Source organism: Heptranchias perlo, chromosome 6, assembly GCF_035084215.1.
Source record: "Heptranchias perlo isolate sHepPer1 chromosome 6, sHepPer1.hap1, whole genome shotgun sequence".
NCBI classification, from domain to species: Eukaryota; Metazoa; Chordata; class Chondrichthyes; order Hexanchiformes; family Hexanchidae; genus Heptranchias; species Heptranchias perlo.
In genome coordinates, this window is record NC_090330.1 from 4,317,843 (window position 1) to 4,331,550 (window position 13,708).

Sequence of the window (13,708 nt, forward strand, 5' to 3'; positions counted from 1 at the left end):
GGACATAAGTCTTTTTACCTCTGCCAGTGATAGGACCCAAAGCATCCTTTGAGTGATTTTTTTCTTCTAGGTATCAAATCTATTCTGTAGATGGCAAACATCTCACAGCAAAGAGCTTAGTGAGATATATACATATATATATATATATATCAAATCCAGGGCGTTGGACCATAGTCAAGGTCTTTAGTGGGTTTCAAGGAAGGTTTTCAGCACCTCGGACAGCGATGGCTTGGCCATGCATCAGCCGGGCGTGTTGCATCGCTCGCTTCTGGAACCAGCTGGACAAGGCTGACATCTCCGTGCCTCTGGTTTTCACCAAATATTCCGAGGTCACCGATGGGGCCACTCCCCACCATCAGTTCAGAGCCCCGGGCATCGACGCACAGCCTTCCGGGGGCGACCAGGATGCTGTTGCCAAGACGACCGAGGTACCAGTTATAAATTATTATTTTTATTTTTAAAAACGAAAAAAAAAATGCAACCTTTGGTGGGTAAATTTCGTTATTCTCTCTACTGCAGTTCACATCCCTGCTTAGGCACTTGCAATGCGAAAGTCAGCATCAGTTTTTTTTTTGCAGGGAAATCATGGCACCAATCCTTAAGTAAGGTTTATATTTCAGCACTGCATGCAGCCCCTTGGTTGTAAACCCTTCATTTGCTAGTGCTCCCCAGTCTCCAGTCAGCAGACGTGAGGCCCTTTCTAAGTGCTGTCTGTAGCTCTGCACCCCTCCCTCCCTTGTTGTCGCGTCTTTTCAAGTTCTTGCTCGCTGTTTCTTTCACCCTGGCGTTCTTTCCATTCTCGATGTGCGACCCAGTGACCCCTTTCTTTCCCTTTAAAATAGCTTTTTAAATATTCATTAAATACATACCTTACAGTAAATGGAGGAGGGATACCATTCAGTGAAGAAAACATTTTCAAAATGAATTTAAAAATGGACCAATGGAAACATAAATAATATATAGAGAGAGAGGTAGATAGATGATAAATAGACAGACAGCCACATAGATAGATAGACAGATAGATAGATGCAGAGACAGTCAAAAATAGATAGATAGACAAAAGTCACTAATTCTAGATATTTTATCTATCTTTTTCAATCACATACACATCAATAAATGATTTGGGTACAAATTAATTTAAAAATATCAGTTTAAATGTGAAGATCAATTAAAATCACCCTTTAAAGTAGATGTAAACATGTGTAGATATTTGGGATGTTTTACTACATTAAAGGTGCCATATAAATGCAAATTGTTGTTGTGTTCACCTAATGTCTGGTACCAATAGTACAGATTCTACAGTCTTTTTTTCCCCTCAAAACTGTTTGTTAAGAATCCAGTGACTTTGCAGAGTGGCTACCCAATGAATGAAACCCCCCCACACCCCGCCCCAAACACACACACAGACACACAAATGCACACGTAGACAGAACCGAACACACACCCTCTTACCGTTCCAACATTGCTGAAACCCCCCCAGTATTCCTTGTGATCTCTCACACCCATCATACCGGTTGGGCTGGGAATACTTTATGTTATGTAGCTTGAGGTACACCTCTTCTTATTTTTGATAAAGCTTCTAGCCCCATTGCCTGACTGAGACCCTCTCAACTGCGTCATAGCACCTGAAGTGCGGCGTCTTTATGCAGTGCCATTATAGAGCCTGATAATGCAGGGAGCTGCCATCAGCACTGCAGTGAACACTAAGATCTTCCCAGATGGAATCCAGTTCAGAGAAATCATTTATTTTTGGTATTTATACAATCCTAGTGGAATAAATAGCCCGTGTTATTCGACCACACCCATGTTGTGCCATGATTTATTAAATACAGCAGCTTTGAATCCAACTATTAAAATACAGCATTATTAAAAAAGACTTGCCTTCAGTCTTATCACTGGGATTTCAGACCTGGTTGGCAAAGCCCAGTCTGTATCCCTTTGAAAAACCAGGAAAAACAACCGTCAGTAAATTATAGATTTTGACCTCAATCTATTGGTGTTCCCTGTGGCTCAGTGGGCAGCACTCTCATCTCTGCGTCAGAAGGTCACGGGTTCAAGTCCTGTTGCCAGACACTTGAGCACATCATCCAGACTGACACGCCAGTGAAGTACTGAGGGAGTGCTGCATTGTCAGCGGTGCCATCTTTCAGATGAGATGTTAAACTGAGGCCCCGTCTGCCATCTCAGGTGGACATAAATGATACCTTGGTGCTGTTTTGAAGAAGAGCAGGGGAGTTCTCCCCAGTGTCCTGGGCCAATATTTATCCCATCAACCATCATCACTAAAACAGATTATCTGGTCATTATCACATTGCTGCTTGTGGGATCTTGCTGTGCATTTCCTACATTACAACAGTGACTACACTTCAGTCCAAAGCACAGGTGCTGCTGACAGAACCACGCTGCTGTGCTCTCTGCAGTTACCCTCTTCTGTTTATTTCAACTGCAGCTGTGAAATTTAATCATCTGGTTCCTTGCCGCCCTTGAGAGGTACAAAGGTAAGTAACCCAGATGTTTCCAGATATCAGGAATTTAAATTATCAGGAAGCATGAAGGTCAGATTGGTTCATGAAAAAAAAGACCTCATGGTGAACCAGTTTTCAAGACAATGAAGGAAGAAACTTGAATTTATATAGCACCTTTCACAACCTCAGGACGTCCCAAAACGTTTTGCAGCCAATGAAGTACATTTGAAATGTAGTAACTGTTGTAATGTAAAAAAACACAGCAGTCAATTTGCGCATAGCAAGATCCCACAAACAGCAATGTGATAATGACCATATAATCAGTTTTAGTGCTGTTGGTTGAGGGATAAATACTGGCCAGGACACCAGGGATCTTTTACATCCACCTGAGAGGGCAGGCAGGTTTAACATCTCGTCCAGCATCTCCAACAGAGCAGTACCTCCAACAGTGCAGCACTCCCTCAGTATTGCAAGGGAATGTAAATAAGGAGAAACTAGTTCCAGTGGCAGAAAAGTCAGTAACCAGAGGACACAGATTTATGGTGATTGGCAAAAGAACCAGAGGCGACATGAGGAGAAAAAAATTATGCAGCGAGTTGTTGTGATCTGCAATGCGCTGCCTGAAAGGGCGGTGGTAGCAGATTCAATAATAACGTTCAAAAAGGAATTGCATAAATTCTTGAAGGGAATTTAAATTTCTGGAGTTTAAGTCTCTGGAGTGGGACTATGAACTCATGACCTTCTGAATCAGAGGCAAAAGTGCTACCCACTGAGCCACAGCTGTACCTTAAAGGGATGGACAAAGTTGCTAAGGTGGCAAAGGTGTGATTAAAATTTCATGGGCGGTGTGATGGATTACACTAGACAAAAGTGTAAATGCATTCTCTACCGGCCGTGCTGTGCCACGGCAGGTGCTGCGGCCATTGCCCTCCTCTATACCCCACACGGACTGCAGCGGTTCAAGAAGGTGGCTCACCACCACCTTCTCAAGGGCAATTAGGGATGGGCAATAAATGCCGGCCTTGCCAGCGACGCCCACATCCCGTGAACGAATAAAAAAAAACCTGAGGTGGGCAACCTGGTGGTGGCACAAACACCGCTGGAGATGAGGCTGTCTCTGGAAGATCCTTCAGGGTCAATGTGCAAAGCCCGTCCTCTGATGGGATTCCCACCAGGTCGGAAAACCTGTCTCGCGCTATCTGGTAGAGCTAGATGTTCATGTAAGTTTTGCCAGTATCTGTCACTACCTTGACCTTCTATGCAACTGGTTCCTTCTAAATAACTGCAGGGATATCTGACAGGTTTCACAACAGTGGTGCACTGATCACATAAAGCAGGTGACAGATGCTTTGTTTGCCAGGGCTAACTCATTGATTATTTTTACAGTGTATCAGATTTCTTTTAGGTACAGGGCATTACTGGTGACATTCATGTGACCTTCCACACAAGAACTAGGCTGTTCTTCCAGGCCTGCAAGGATAGAACAGGAACAAATGTTTGAATGCTGGCTGCAGGAGTAGCCTTCAAACAATTTGCCTTGCACTATCGTAGAATCATTCATGCAGGCTCTTTGAAAGGAACATAGGAACATAGGAACAGGAGTAGGCCATTCAGCCCCTCGTGTCTGCTCCGCCATTTGCTAAGATCATGGCTGATCTGTGATCTAACTCCATATACCCGCCTTTGGCCCATATCCCTTAATACCTTTGATTGCCAAAAAGCTATCTATCTCACATTTAAATTTAGCAATTGAGCTAGTATCAATTGCCGTTTGCGGAAGAGAGTTCCAAACTTCTACCACCCTTTGTGTGTAGAAATATTTTCTAATCTCACTCCTGAAAGGTCTGGCTCTAATTTTTATACTGTGCCCCCTACTCCTAGAATCCCCAATCAGCAGAAATAGTTTCTCTCTATCCACTCTATCTGTTCCCCTTAAAATCTTATAAACTTCGATCAGATCACCCTTAACCTGAGTTATCCAATTAGTCCCACTCCCCTGCTCTTTCCCCATAGCCTTGAACATTTTTCCTGTTCAAGTATTTATCCAATTCCCTTTTTAAAGTTACTATTGAATCTGTTTTCTTCACCCTTTTAGGCAGTGCATTCCAGATCACAACATCTCGCTGCGTAATATAACGTGTGTTCTTATATAATAGTCTGTACAACAGAGATGTAACACTTCAGCATGTATTATATAATGCAGTCTACTGCAGAGGTATAATGGTCCTGTGTGTATCATATAATAGATTCTGCATTGCAAAGGTAAAGCATTCTCGTATATATTACTAATAGTACACTCTATTACAGGGGCATAACACTTCTGTATATATTATCTAACAGACTTTACTTCAGTGGTGTAATACGCATGTATGTATCACAGAACGGAATTTGAATTAAAGACATTGGGATAGAAATGCTGAGGTGTTGAATCATAGAATGACACAGCACAGCAGGAGGCCATTCGGCCCATCGTACCGATCTTTGGTAGAGCTATCCAATTAGACCCATTCCCCTGCTCTTTCCCCAAAGACCCGTAAATTTTTTCCCTTCAAGTATTTATGCAATTCCTTTTTGAAAGTTATTATTGAATCTGCTACCACCGCCCTTTCAGGCAGCGCATTCCAGATCATAACAACTCGCTGCATAATTTTTTTCTCCTCATGTCGCCTCTGGTTCTTTTGCCAATCACCATAAATCTGTGTCCTCTGGTTACTGACTTTTCTGCCACTGGAACTAGTTTCTCCTTATTTACTCTGTCAAAACCGTTCATGATTTTGAACACCTCTATCAAATCTCCTCTTAACCTTCTCTGCTCTACGGAGAACAACCCCAGCTTCTCCAGTCTCTCCAAATAACTGAAGTCCCTCATCCCTACTACCATTACGGTAAATCTCTTCTGCACCCTCTCTAAGGCCTTGACATCCTTCCTAAAATGTGGTGCCCAGAATTGAACACAATACTCCAGCTGAGGCTAAACCAGTCTTTTATAAAGGTTTAGCGTAACTTCCCTAGCCCGTTTTGCAGGCGTAAAATTGGTGCACAGCACACCAATTTATCAGTCTGTGCCCACTGCTAAATTCATGGGGCCCATTTTTTAGGCAGACCACGGGCCCCTTGACTATGTTAATGACGAGCCTAAAGCCTGCTGAAGGATGCCTTTACAAAGATTTTTTTTATTAAAAAGAAAAATCCCTTCACATGGAGCTCGGAGGAGCAGGAGTGCTTCCCCCTGATTCCACAGGTGTGATGATTAACCCCCTCCCCACCTCCGGAGCCCCCCCTCTCTCGGGACTTACCTGAGGGCCAGCGATGGAGACGGGCGTAAGTTGTTTTTATCAGACCAGGGCGAGCTGCCTGTGGAGGCACCACCGATGCTGGCAGCTCGTCCCAAGTTTGCCGATGAGGCCCGAGGATCAATTTCTACCGATCCTCCGGCCTCTTAGTTCGGGCACGTGTTCCCGGTCGTACAGAGCCGAATTTGGGCTCAATAAATAGGCCCATACTAATTTCTACCCTATTAAAAAGCAGCACCTGAACTGGACCATACGAAATAGCTAATGGAATAAGCTGATCAGAAGCACTATTTCAGAATTTGTGGACGACACCAAGTTCGAGGTATAGCTAATACCGAGGAGGACCGCGATAAAATACAGGAAGACATTAATAAATGTGCAGAATGGCCGTGTAATTGGCAAATAAATTTCAATTTAGACAAGTGTGAGGTGGTACATTTTGGTAGGAAGAATAAGGAGGCCACATACTGCTTGGATAATAAGAGTCTAAATAGGGTAGAGGGTCAAAGGGATCTGGGGGAACAGATACACAAATCACTGTAAGTAGCGACACAGGTTAATAAGGCCATTAAAAAAAAGCAAATCAAGCACTGGGGTTCATTTCCAGAGGATAGAATTGAAAAGCAGGAAAGTTATGTTAAACTTGTATAGCATCTTGGTTAGACCACACTTGGAGTATTGTGCACAGGTTCTGGTCTCCATATAATAAAAAGGATATAGAGGCACTAGAGAAGGTGCAAAAACAATTTATAGGATGATACCAGAACTGAGAGGCTTTACCTATCAGGAAAGACTGAACAGGCTGGGGCTCTTTTCTCTAGAAAAGAGAAGGCTGAGGGATGACCTGATAGAGGTCTTTAAAATTAAGAAAGGGTTCGATAGGGTAGACGTAGAAAAGATGTTTCCACTAATGGGGGAGACCAGAACTAGGAGCCATAAATATAAAATAGTCATTAATAAATCCAATAGGCAATTGAGGAGAAACTTCTTTACCCAGAGAGTGGTTAGAATGTGGAACTCGCTCCCACAAGGAGTAGTTGAAGCAACTAGCATAGATGCATCTAAGGGGAAGCTAGATAAACACATGAGGGAGAAAGGAATAGAAGGATATGCTGATAGGGTTAGATGAAGAAGGGAGGGAGGAGGCTCGAGTAGAGCTTTAACATGGACCTGTTGGGCCGAATGGCCTGTTTCTGCACTGTACATTCTATGTAATTCTAAGTAACTGGGTTTTATGGCAAGAGATATAGAATATAAAAGTCCAGCTGTAATGGTGAATTCCTATGAAACTTCAGTAAGACTACAGTTGGATTACTGTGTGCAGTTTTGGGCTCCATACTATAGGAAGAATGTTGAGGGTGTAGAGAGGGTGGGATGCTGCCTGGTATGAGGAAATACAAATGCAAAGAAAGACTAGAAAAATTGGGTCTGTTTTGCTTAGAACAGAGAAGATTTAGGGATGAGTTGATAGAGGTGTTTAAAATTATGAAGGGATGGAACAGAGTGGATAGAAACAGACTGTTTCCAGTGATTGAGGAGATTACAGAGAATTACATAGAATCTACAGCACAGAAACAAGCCATTCGGCCCAACTGGACTGTGCTGGCATTCATACTGCACACTTGCCTCCTCTTACTTTAATTACCTATTCCCTCCCTGTCACGTATCCCTCAATTCCCTTCTCCTTCATTTGGGCATCAAACCTCCCCTTAAATGCATCAATACTCTCTGCTTCAACCACTCCCTGTGGCAGCGAGTTCCACATTCTCACCACGCTCTGTGTGAAGAAATTCCTCCTAAATTGTTTATCTGATCTGTTAGTGACTATCGTATATTTACGCCCCCCCCCCCCTTTTCTGGTCTCCCCCACAAGTAGAAACGGTTTCTCCACATCCACCCGATCGAATCCTTTCATAATTGTAAAGATCTCGATCAGGTCTCCTCTCAGTCTCTTTTTCCAGAGAAAAGAGCCTCAGCCTGCTCGATCCTTCCTGATAGTTGCATCCTCAATTCTGCTAACATCCTGGTAAATCTTCTCTGCACTTTCTTCGGTGCCTCACTACCGATTGGGGTCTAGAATGAGGGAGACATAGATATAAGATTAAATGCAAGAGATTTAGGACAGAGAGCAGGAGAAAATTTTTTACACAGAGGATTTTGAGGCTGTGAAATACAGTACTGGAATTAGTGATTGAAGCAGAGACCATGTCAACACTTAAGAATAGGTTCGATAGGTGGATGAAGGAAAGGGGAAATAAGGGATATGGGGACTAAAAAGAGGACACAAGGGATTAGGATAACTGCTGGTGCAGAGAATAAACACCAACACCGACTGGTTGGGCCGAATGGCCTGTTTCTGTGTTGGAATTTCTATGTGTAATTCTTTGTAATATCAAACTCTTGAGTATATTATCATACTATAAGGGGAAAAAATTGCAGGGCTATGGGGAAAGAACAGGGGAGCGGGACTAATTGGATAGCTCTTTCAAAGAGTTGGCACAGGCATGATGGGCCAAATGGCCTTCTTCTGTGCTGTATCATTCTATGATAATACAGTCTGGATTACACATATGTAACATGCCTGTATATATTATTATATAGCACATATTGTATTAAAAGGGGGCAATTCTCCTTTTTACACTATAGTATAATACACTCTGCATTACAGAGGTTTGAAGTTCCAGTGTATATTATTATATAATAGTTTGTATTGGAGGTATAGATTATGTAATGGACTCTGTATGACACAAGTGTAACACTTCTGTATACATTGTACAATACATTCTGTATTACAGAGATATAATATTCGTCTACATATTATAAAATGCAGGCTGCTGATGGGCAAGGTTTAGTGCAACCAGCCTATACTCGGAAAATTACCCCCTATATGACAGAAACATAAAAAGAAAAAAACTTGCCTTACACAACCTCCGGACGTCCCAAAGCATAGTCACTGTTGTAATGTAGGGAAACACAGCAGACAATTTGCGCACAGCAAGCTCCCACACACAGTGATAATGACCAGATAATCTGTTTTAGTGATGTTGGTTGAGTGATAAATGTTGGCCAGGATACTGGGGAGAACTCCCCTGCTCTTCTTCGAAATAGTGCCATGGGATCTTTTATGCCCACCTGAGAGGGTGGATGGAGCCTCTGTTTAACATCTCGTCTGAAAGATGGCATCTCCTACAGTACTGCACTGAGAGTGTCAGCCTGGATTATGTGCTGAGGTCTCTGGAGTGGAACTTGGATCCACGACCTTCTGACTCAGAGGCGAGAGTGCTGCCAACTGAGTCACAGCTAACACCTCAATACCAAAGCATACATTCTGTATAAAATGCACAATATTACAGAGGTGTCACTCTCCAGGATATAGTATTTCCAGCTCAAAAAGAAGAAATACTTGATCTAGTTCCAGGAAATGAAGTGGAACTGACGTGTGAACAGGAGAACAATTGGGAATTAGCAACCAAAACACAGTTAGGAACAATGTACAGTTAATAAAGTGTCAAAGATAAGGGCGTTAGACCTGAAAAGAATGAAAGTTTACGAGATAAAGAGAGAAATAGCCATAATAAACGGGTCAGAAATGTTAGCAAACAGGTCAACAGTTGAGCAGTGGCAAACCTTCAAATATGAGACGGATAAGAGTACGGAATAATGAAATTCCTTATAAGGTGAAAAGGGAACGAGTCAAAGAATGCAGTTCCAGACAAGGTAAAACTAAACTGAAACTTAAATCTGATAAAATCAGGGCTTACAATACTAAAGATTTCTGCTGGTTGGGGATTTTAGGAGTAAGGGGCACAGTCTAAAAATTAGAGCCAGGCCTTTCAGGAGTGAGATTAGAAAACATTTCTACACACAAAGGGTGGTAGAAGTTTGGAACTCTCTTTCGCAAATGGCAATTGATACTAACTCAATTGCTAAATTTAAATCTGAGATAGAAAGCTTTTTGGCAACCAAAGGTATTAAGGGATATGGGCCAAAGGCAGGTATATGGAGTTAGATCACAGATCAGCCATGATCTTAGCAAATGGCGGAGCAGGCACGAGGGGCTGAATGGCCTACTCCTGTTCCTATGTTCCTATGTTCCTATAAGATAATCTAATGCCAGCTCTCAGCTGGCGTGTGTCCCGCTGAGACCTAACAAGGACGTAATGGGTGAGAGTGCCTGCTGGGGGTGGCGGTGCGGAGGAGGTAGAATCGTTACCCCAACTTTACGACATTCTCTGCCCAATTTCACTCAGGATCGCAGAGAAGAATTCCTCTCTGATGGCCCCTGGACCCCTGGGATCCCCTCACACACCCCGGTTTATAGGAGGATGGGTGTATACAGTAATTGATAAATCTAACCGTTAGTCCTGATTTGCTGAACTCTACAGTTCTGCTTATAGAGAGTTATACAGCACGGATAGAGGCCCTTCGGCCCATCGTGTCCGCGCCGGCCATCAGCCCTGTCTACTCTAATCCCATATTCCAGCATTTGGTCCGTAGCCTTGTATGCTATGGCATTTCAAGTGCTCATCCAAATGCTTCTTGAATGTTGTGAGGGTTCCTGCCTCCACAACCCTTTCAGGCAGTGAGTTCCAGACTCCAACCACCCTCTGGGTGAAAAAGTTCTTTCTCAAATCCCCTCTAAACCTCCCGCCTTTTACCTTGAATCTATGTCCCCTTGTTATAGTACCCTCAACGAAGGGAAAAAGCTCCTTAGTATCCATCCTATCTGTGCCCCTCATAATTTTGTACACCTCAATCATGTCCCCCCTCAGCCTCCTCTGCTCCAAGGAAAACAAACCCAATCTTCCCAGTCTCTCTTCATAGCTGAAGCGCTCCAGCCCTGGTAACATCCTGGTGAATCTCCTCTGCACCCTCTCCAAAGCGATCACATCCTTCCTGTAGTGTGGCGACCAGAACTGCACACAGTACTCCAGCTGTGGCCTAACCAGTGTTTTATACAGCTCCATCATAACCTCCTTGCTCTTATATTCTATGCCTCGGCTAATAAAGGCAAGTATCCCATATGCCTTCTTTACCACCTTATCTACCTGTTCCGCCGCCTTCAGGGATCTGTGAACTTGCACACCAAGATCCCTCTGACCCTCTGTCTTGCCTAGGGTCCTCCCATTCATTGTGTATTCCCTTGCCTTGTTAGTCCCTCCAAAGTGCATCACCTCGCACTTTTCCGGGTTAAATTCCATTTGCCACTGTTCCGCCCATCTGACCAACCCATCTATATCGTCCTGCAGACTGAGGCTATCCTCCTCGCTATTTACCACCCTACCAATTTTTGTATCATCAGCGAACTTACTGATCATACCTTTTACATTCATATCCAAGTCATTAATGTAGACCACAAACAGCAAGGGACCCAACACCGATCCCTGTGGTACCCCACTGGCCACAGGCTTCCAGTCACAAAAACAACCTTCGACCATCACCCTCTGCCTTCTGCCACTAAGCCAGTTTTGTATCCAAAGTGCCATGGCACCCTGGATTCCATGGGCTCGTACCTTCTTGACCAGTCTCCTGTGGGGGACTTTATCGAAGGCCTTACTGAAATCCATGTATACCACATCCACTGCGTTACCCTCATCCACACGCCTAGTCACCCCCTCAAAAAATTCAATCAAATTAGTCAGACATGATCTTCCCTTGACAAAGCCAAGGGAAGATCATGTCTGACTACATTCCATCTATAATCGTGTTTTCAGTGATAAGCATCAAAGGCTCCACAATATTGACATGAAATAATTAACTTAAGACTCCAAAGGACAATTTCCAACAATTACACTGGCAATTAATTCTGGTCAGATAGTTTATTTTTCCCTCCCCTGTTAATGTGAACTATAAACTAAACCATATATTGGTACAGTTCCATGAGCACTGGAACCCTCTCTACCCACCTAGAACTGAACACTTTGATTAGATCCAGCCTGTAACTCACTCCCACGTATCGATCATTTGATACATAAACCATCTGAACCCCTCGATTACATTCCAGCCTGGGATTCAGTCTTGGGTCCACAATTATCATTTGAATCCTGGAAAAACATAGATCCATGGAATCTTACAGCACAGCGCAGTGGGACGTTTACTATGTTAAAGGAACATAGGAACAGGAGTAGACCATTCAGCCCCTCAGGTGTGCTCTGCCATTCAGTTAGATCATGGCTGATCTGTATCTCAACTCCATTTACCTGCCTTGGTTCCGTAACCCTTAATACCCTCGCCTAACAAAAATCTATCAATCTCAGTTTTGATATTTTCAATTGACCCCCAGCCTCAACAGCTTGTTGGGGGAGAGTTGGGGGAGAGAATTCCAGATTTCCACTGCCCTTTGTGTGAAGAAGTGCTTCCCGACATCACCCCTGAACAGCCTGGCTCTAATTTTAAGGTTATGCCCCCCTTGTTCTGGACTCCCCCACCAGAGGAAATAGTTTCTCTCTATCTACCCTATCAAATCCTTTAATCATCTTAAACACCTCAATTAGATCACCTCTTAATCCTCTACATTCAAGGGAATACAAGCCTAATCTATGCAACCTGTCCTCGTAATTTAACCCTTTCAGCCCCGAAAATATTCCGGTGAAATAAAGGTGCTATGTAAATGCACGTTGTTGTTGCTTAGAGAAATATTAGTGTCAGTTTATACACAAGCGATGATATACCTTACGATGTCTCTTATATTCTGGGACGTTCAGGCATCTGAGGGAGCGACGGAGGCTGCGTCGGCATCGGGAAGCACCAGGCCTGGATCGCGGAGGGAATCGGTGATGAGGCAGGACTATCGCCCCTGGAAGGTGCGCCCGGAGCCCAGCTGTAAACCCAAGCAGGAGTACACGCCGGCAGACACGCCCTTCGAGAAAGAGACACAGTACAAGAAGGATTTCAAGGCCTGGCCCATCCCCAAGAGGGGCGACCACCCCTGGATCCCCAAGGGAGAGAGGGGGAGCCAGACGCCTGCGCCCAGCGGAGAGGAGCCCGCGGGTTCGGTGGTAGCTGCGACGACACCAGCGGCAGGTCACGACCCAGCAAAGGGCAAAGTAGCGGATGCTTTGAACAGGCAGATCAAAGAGGAGAGAGGGACCAGCACCTCCTACAGGTAACTGAGTAACCCTGACAGGATTCCTACGATAACTTCACAAAGTTCACTTAGGATACAAAAGCAAGGATGTTATTGCTAAACCTTTTATAAATCACTGGTTAGGCCTCAGCTGGAGTATTGTGTCCAATTCTGGGCACCACACTTTCGGAAAGGATGTCAACACCTTGGAGAAGGTGCAGAATTTACTGGAATGGTACCAGGGATGAGGGATTCCAGTTGTGCGGAGAGACTGGAGAAGCTGGGATTGTTCTCCTTAGAGCAGAGCAGGTTAAGGGGAGATTTAATAGAGGTGTTCAAAATTATGAGGGGTTTTTATAGAGTCAATAGGGAGAAACTGTTTCCACTGGTGGGTCAGTAACCAGAGAACACAGATTTGAGGTAATTGGCACAAGAACCAGAGGAGAGGTGAGGAGAATTATTTTTACGCAGTGAGTTGTTATGATCTGGAATTCGCTGCCTGAAAGGGCGGTGGAAGCAGATTCAATAGTAACTTTCAAAAGGGGAATTGGATAAATAATTGAAAAGGAAAAATTTACAGGGCCATGGGGAAAGAGCAGGGGAATGGGACTAATTGGATAGCCCTTTCAAAGAGCCAGCACAGGCACGATGGGCCGAATGGCCTCCTTCTGTGCTGTACGATTATATGATTCTCTGAAATGATGGCCCAGCGGCCACACATTGCCTGGTGTAATACTGAGCCATGCAAGGCTATAAGGCCCTAATTGCAATCATTGGTCTTTGTGAGTCCAGACAATGGGGGTGAAATTAGACACGGGGTGGGGGAAACAGGCAGAATCGCATTTATCGCCCGTTATACAACTCACCCAATATCCCGATCTAGT

At 44.0% G+C, this 13,708-nt stretch overlaps 1 protein-coding gene across 1 annotated transcript in view; it reads left to right on the forward strand.

The window, feature by feature from the left end:
* The first annotated feature begins 224 nt into the window (after positions 1-224).
* The window catches only part of map6a (microtubule-associated protein 6a), a 35,500-nt gene continuing 22,016 nt past the window's right edge, over positions 225-13,708 (forward strand). The window contains exons 1-2 of the mRNA XM_067985636.1: positions 225-410; positions 12,472-12,863. Of these exons, the coding sequence (XP_067841737.1) occupies positions 225-410; positions 12,472-12,863 (578 nt within the window). The remainder of the gene's footprint in view (positions 411-12,471; positions 12,864-13,708) is intronic.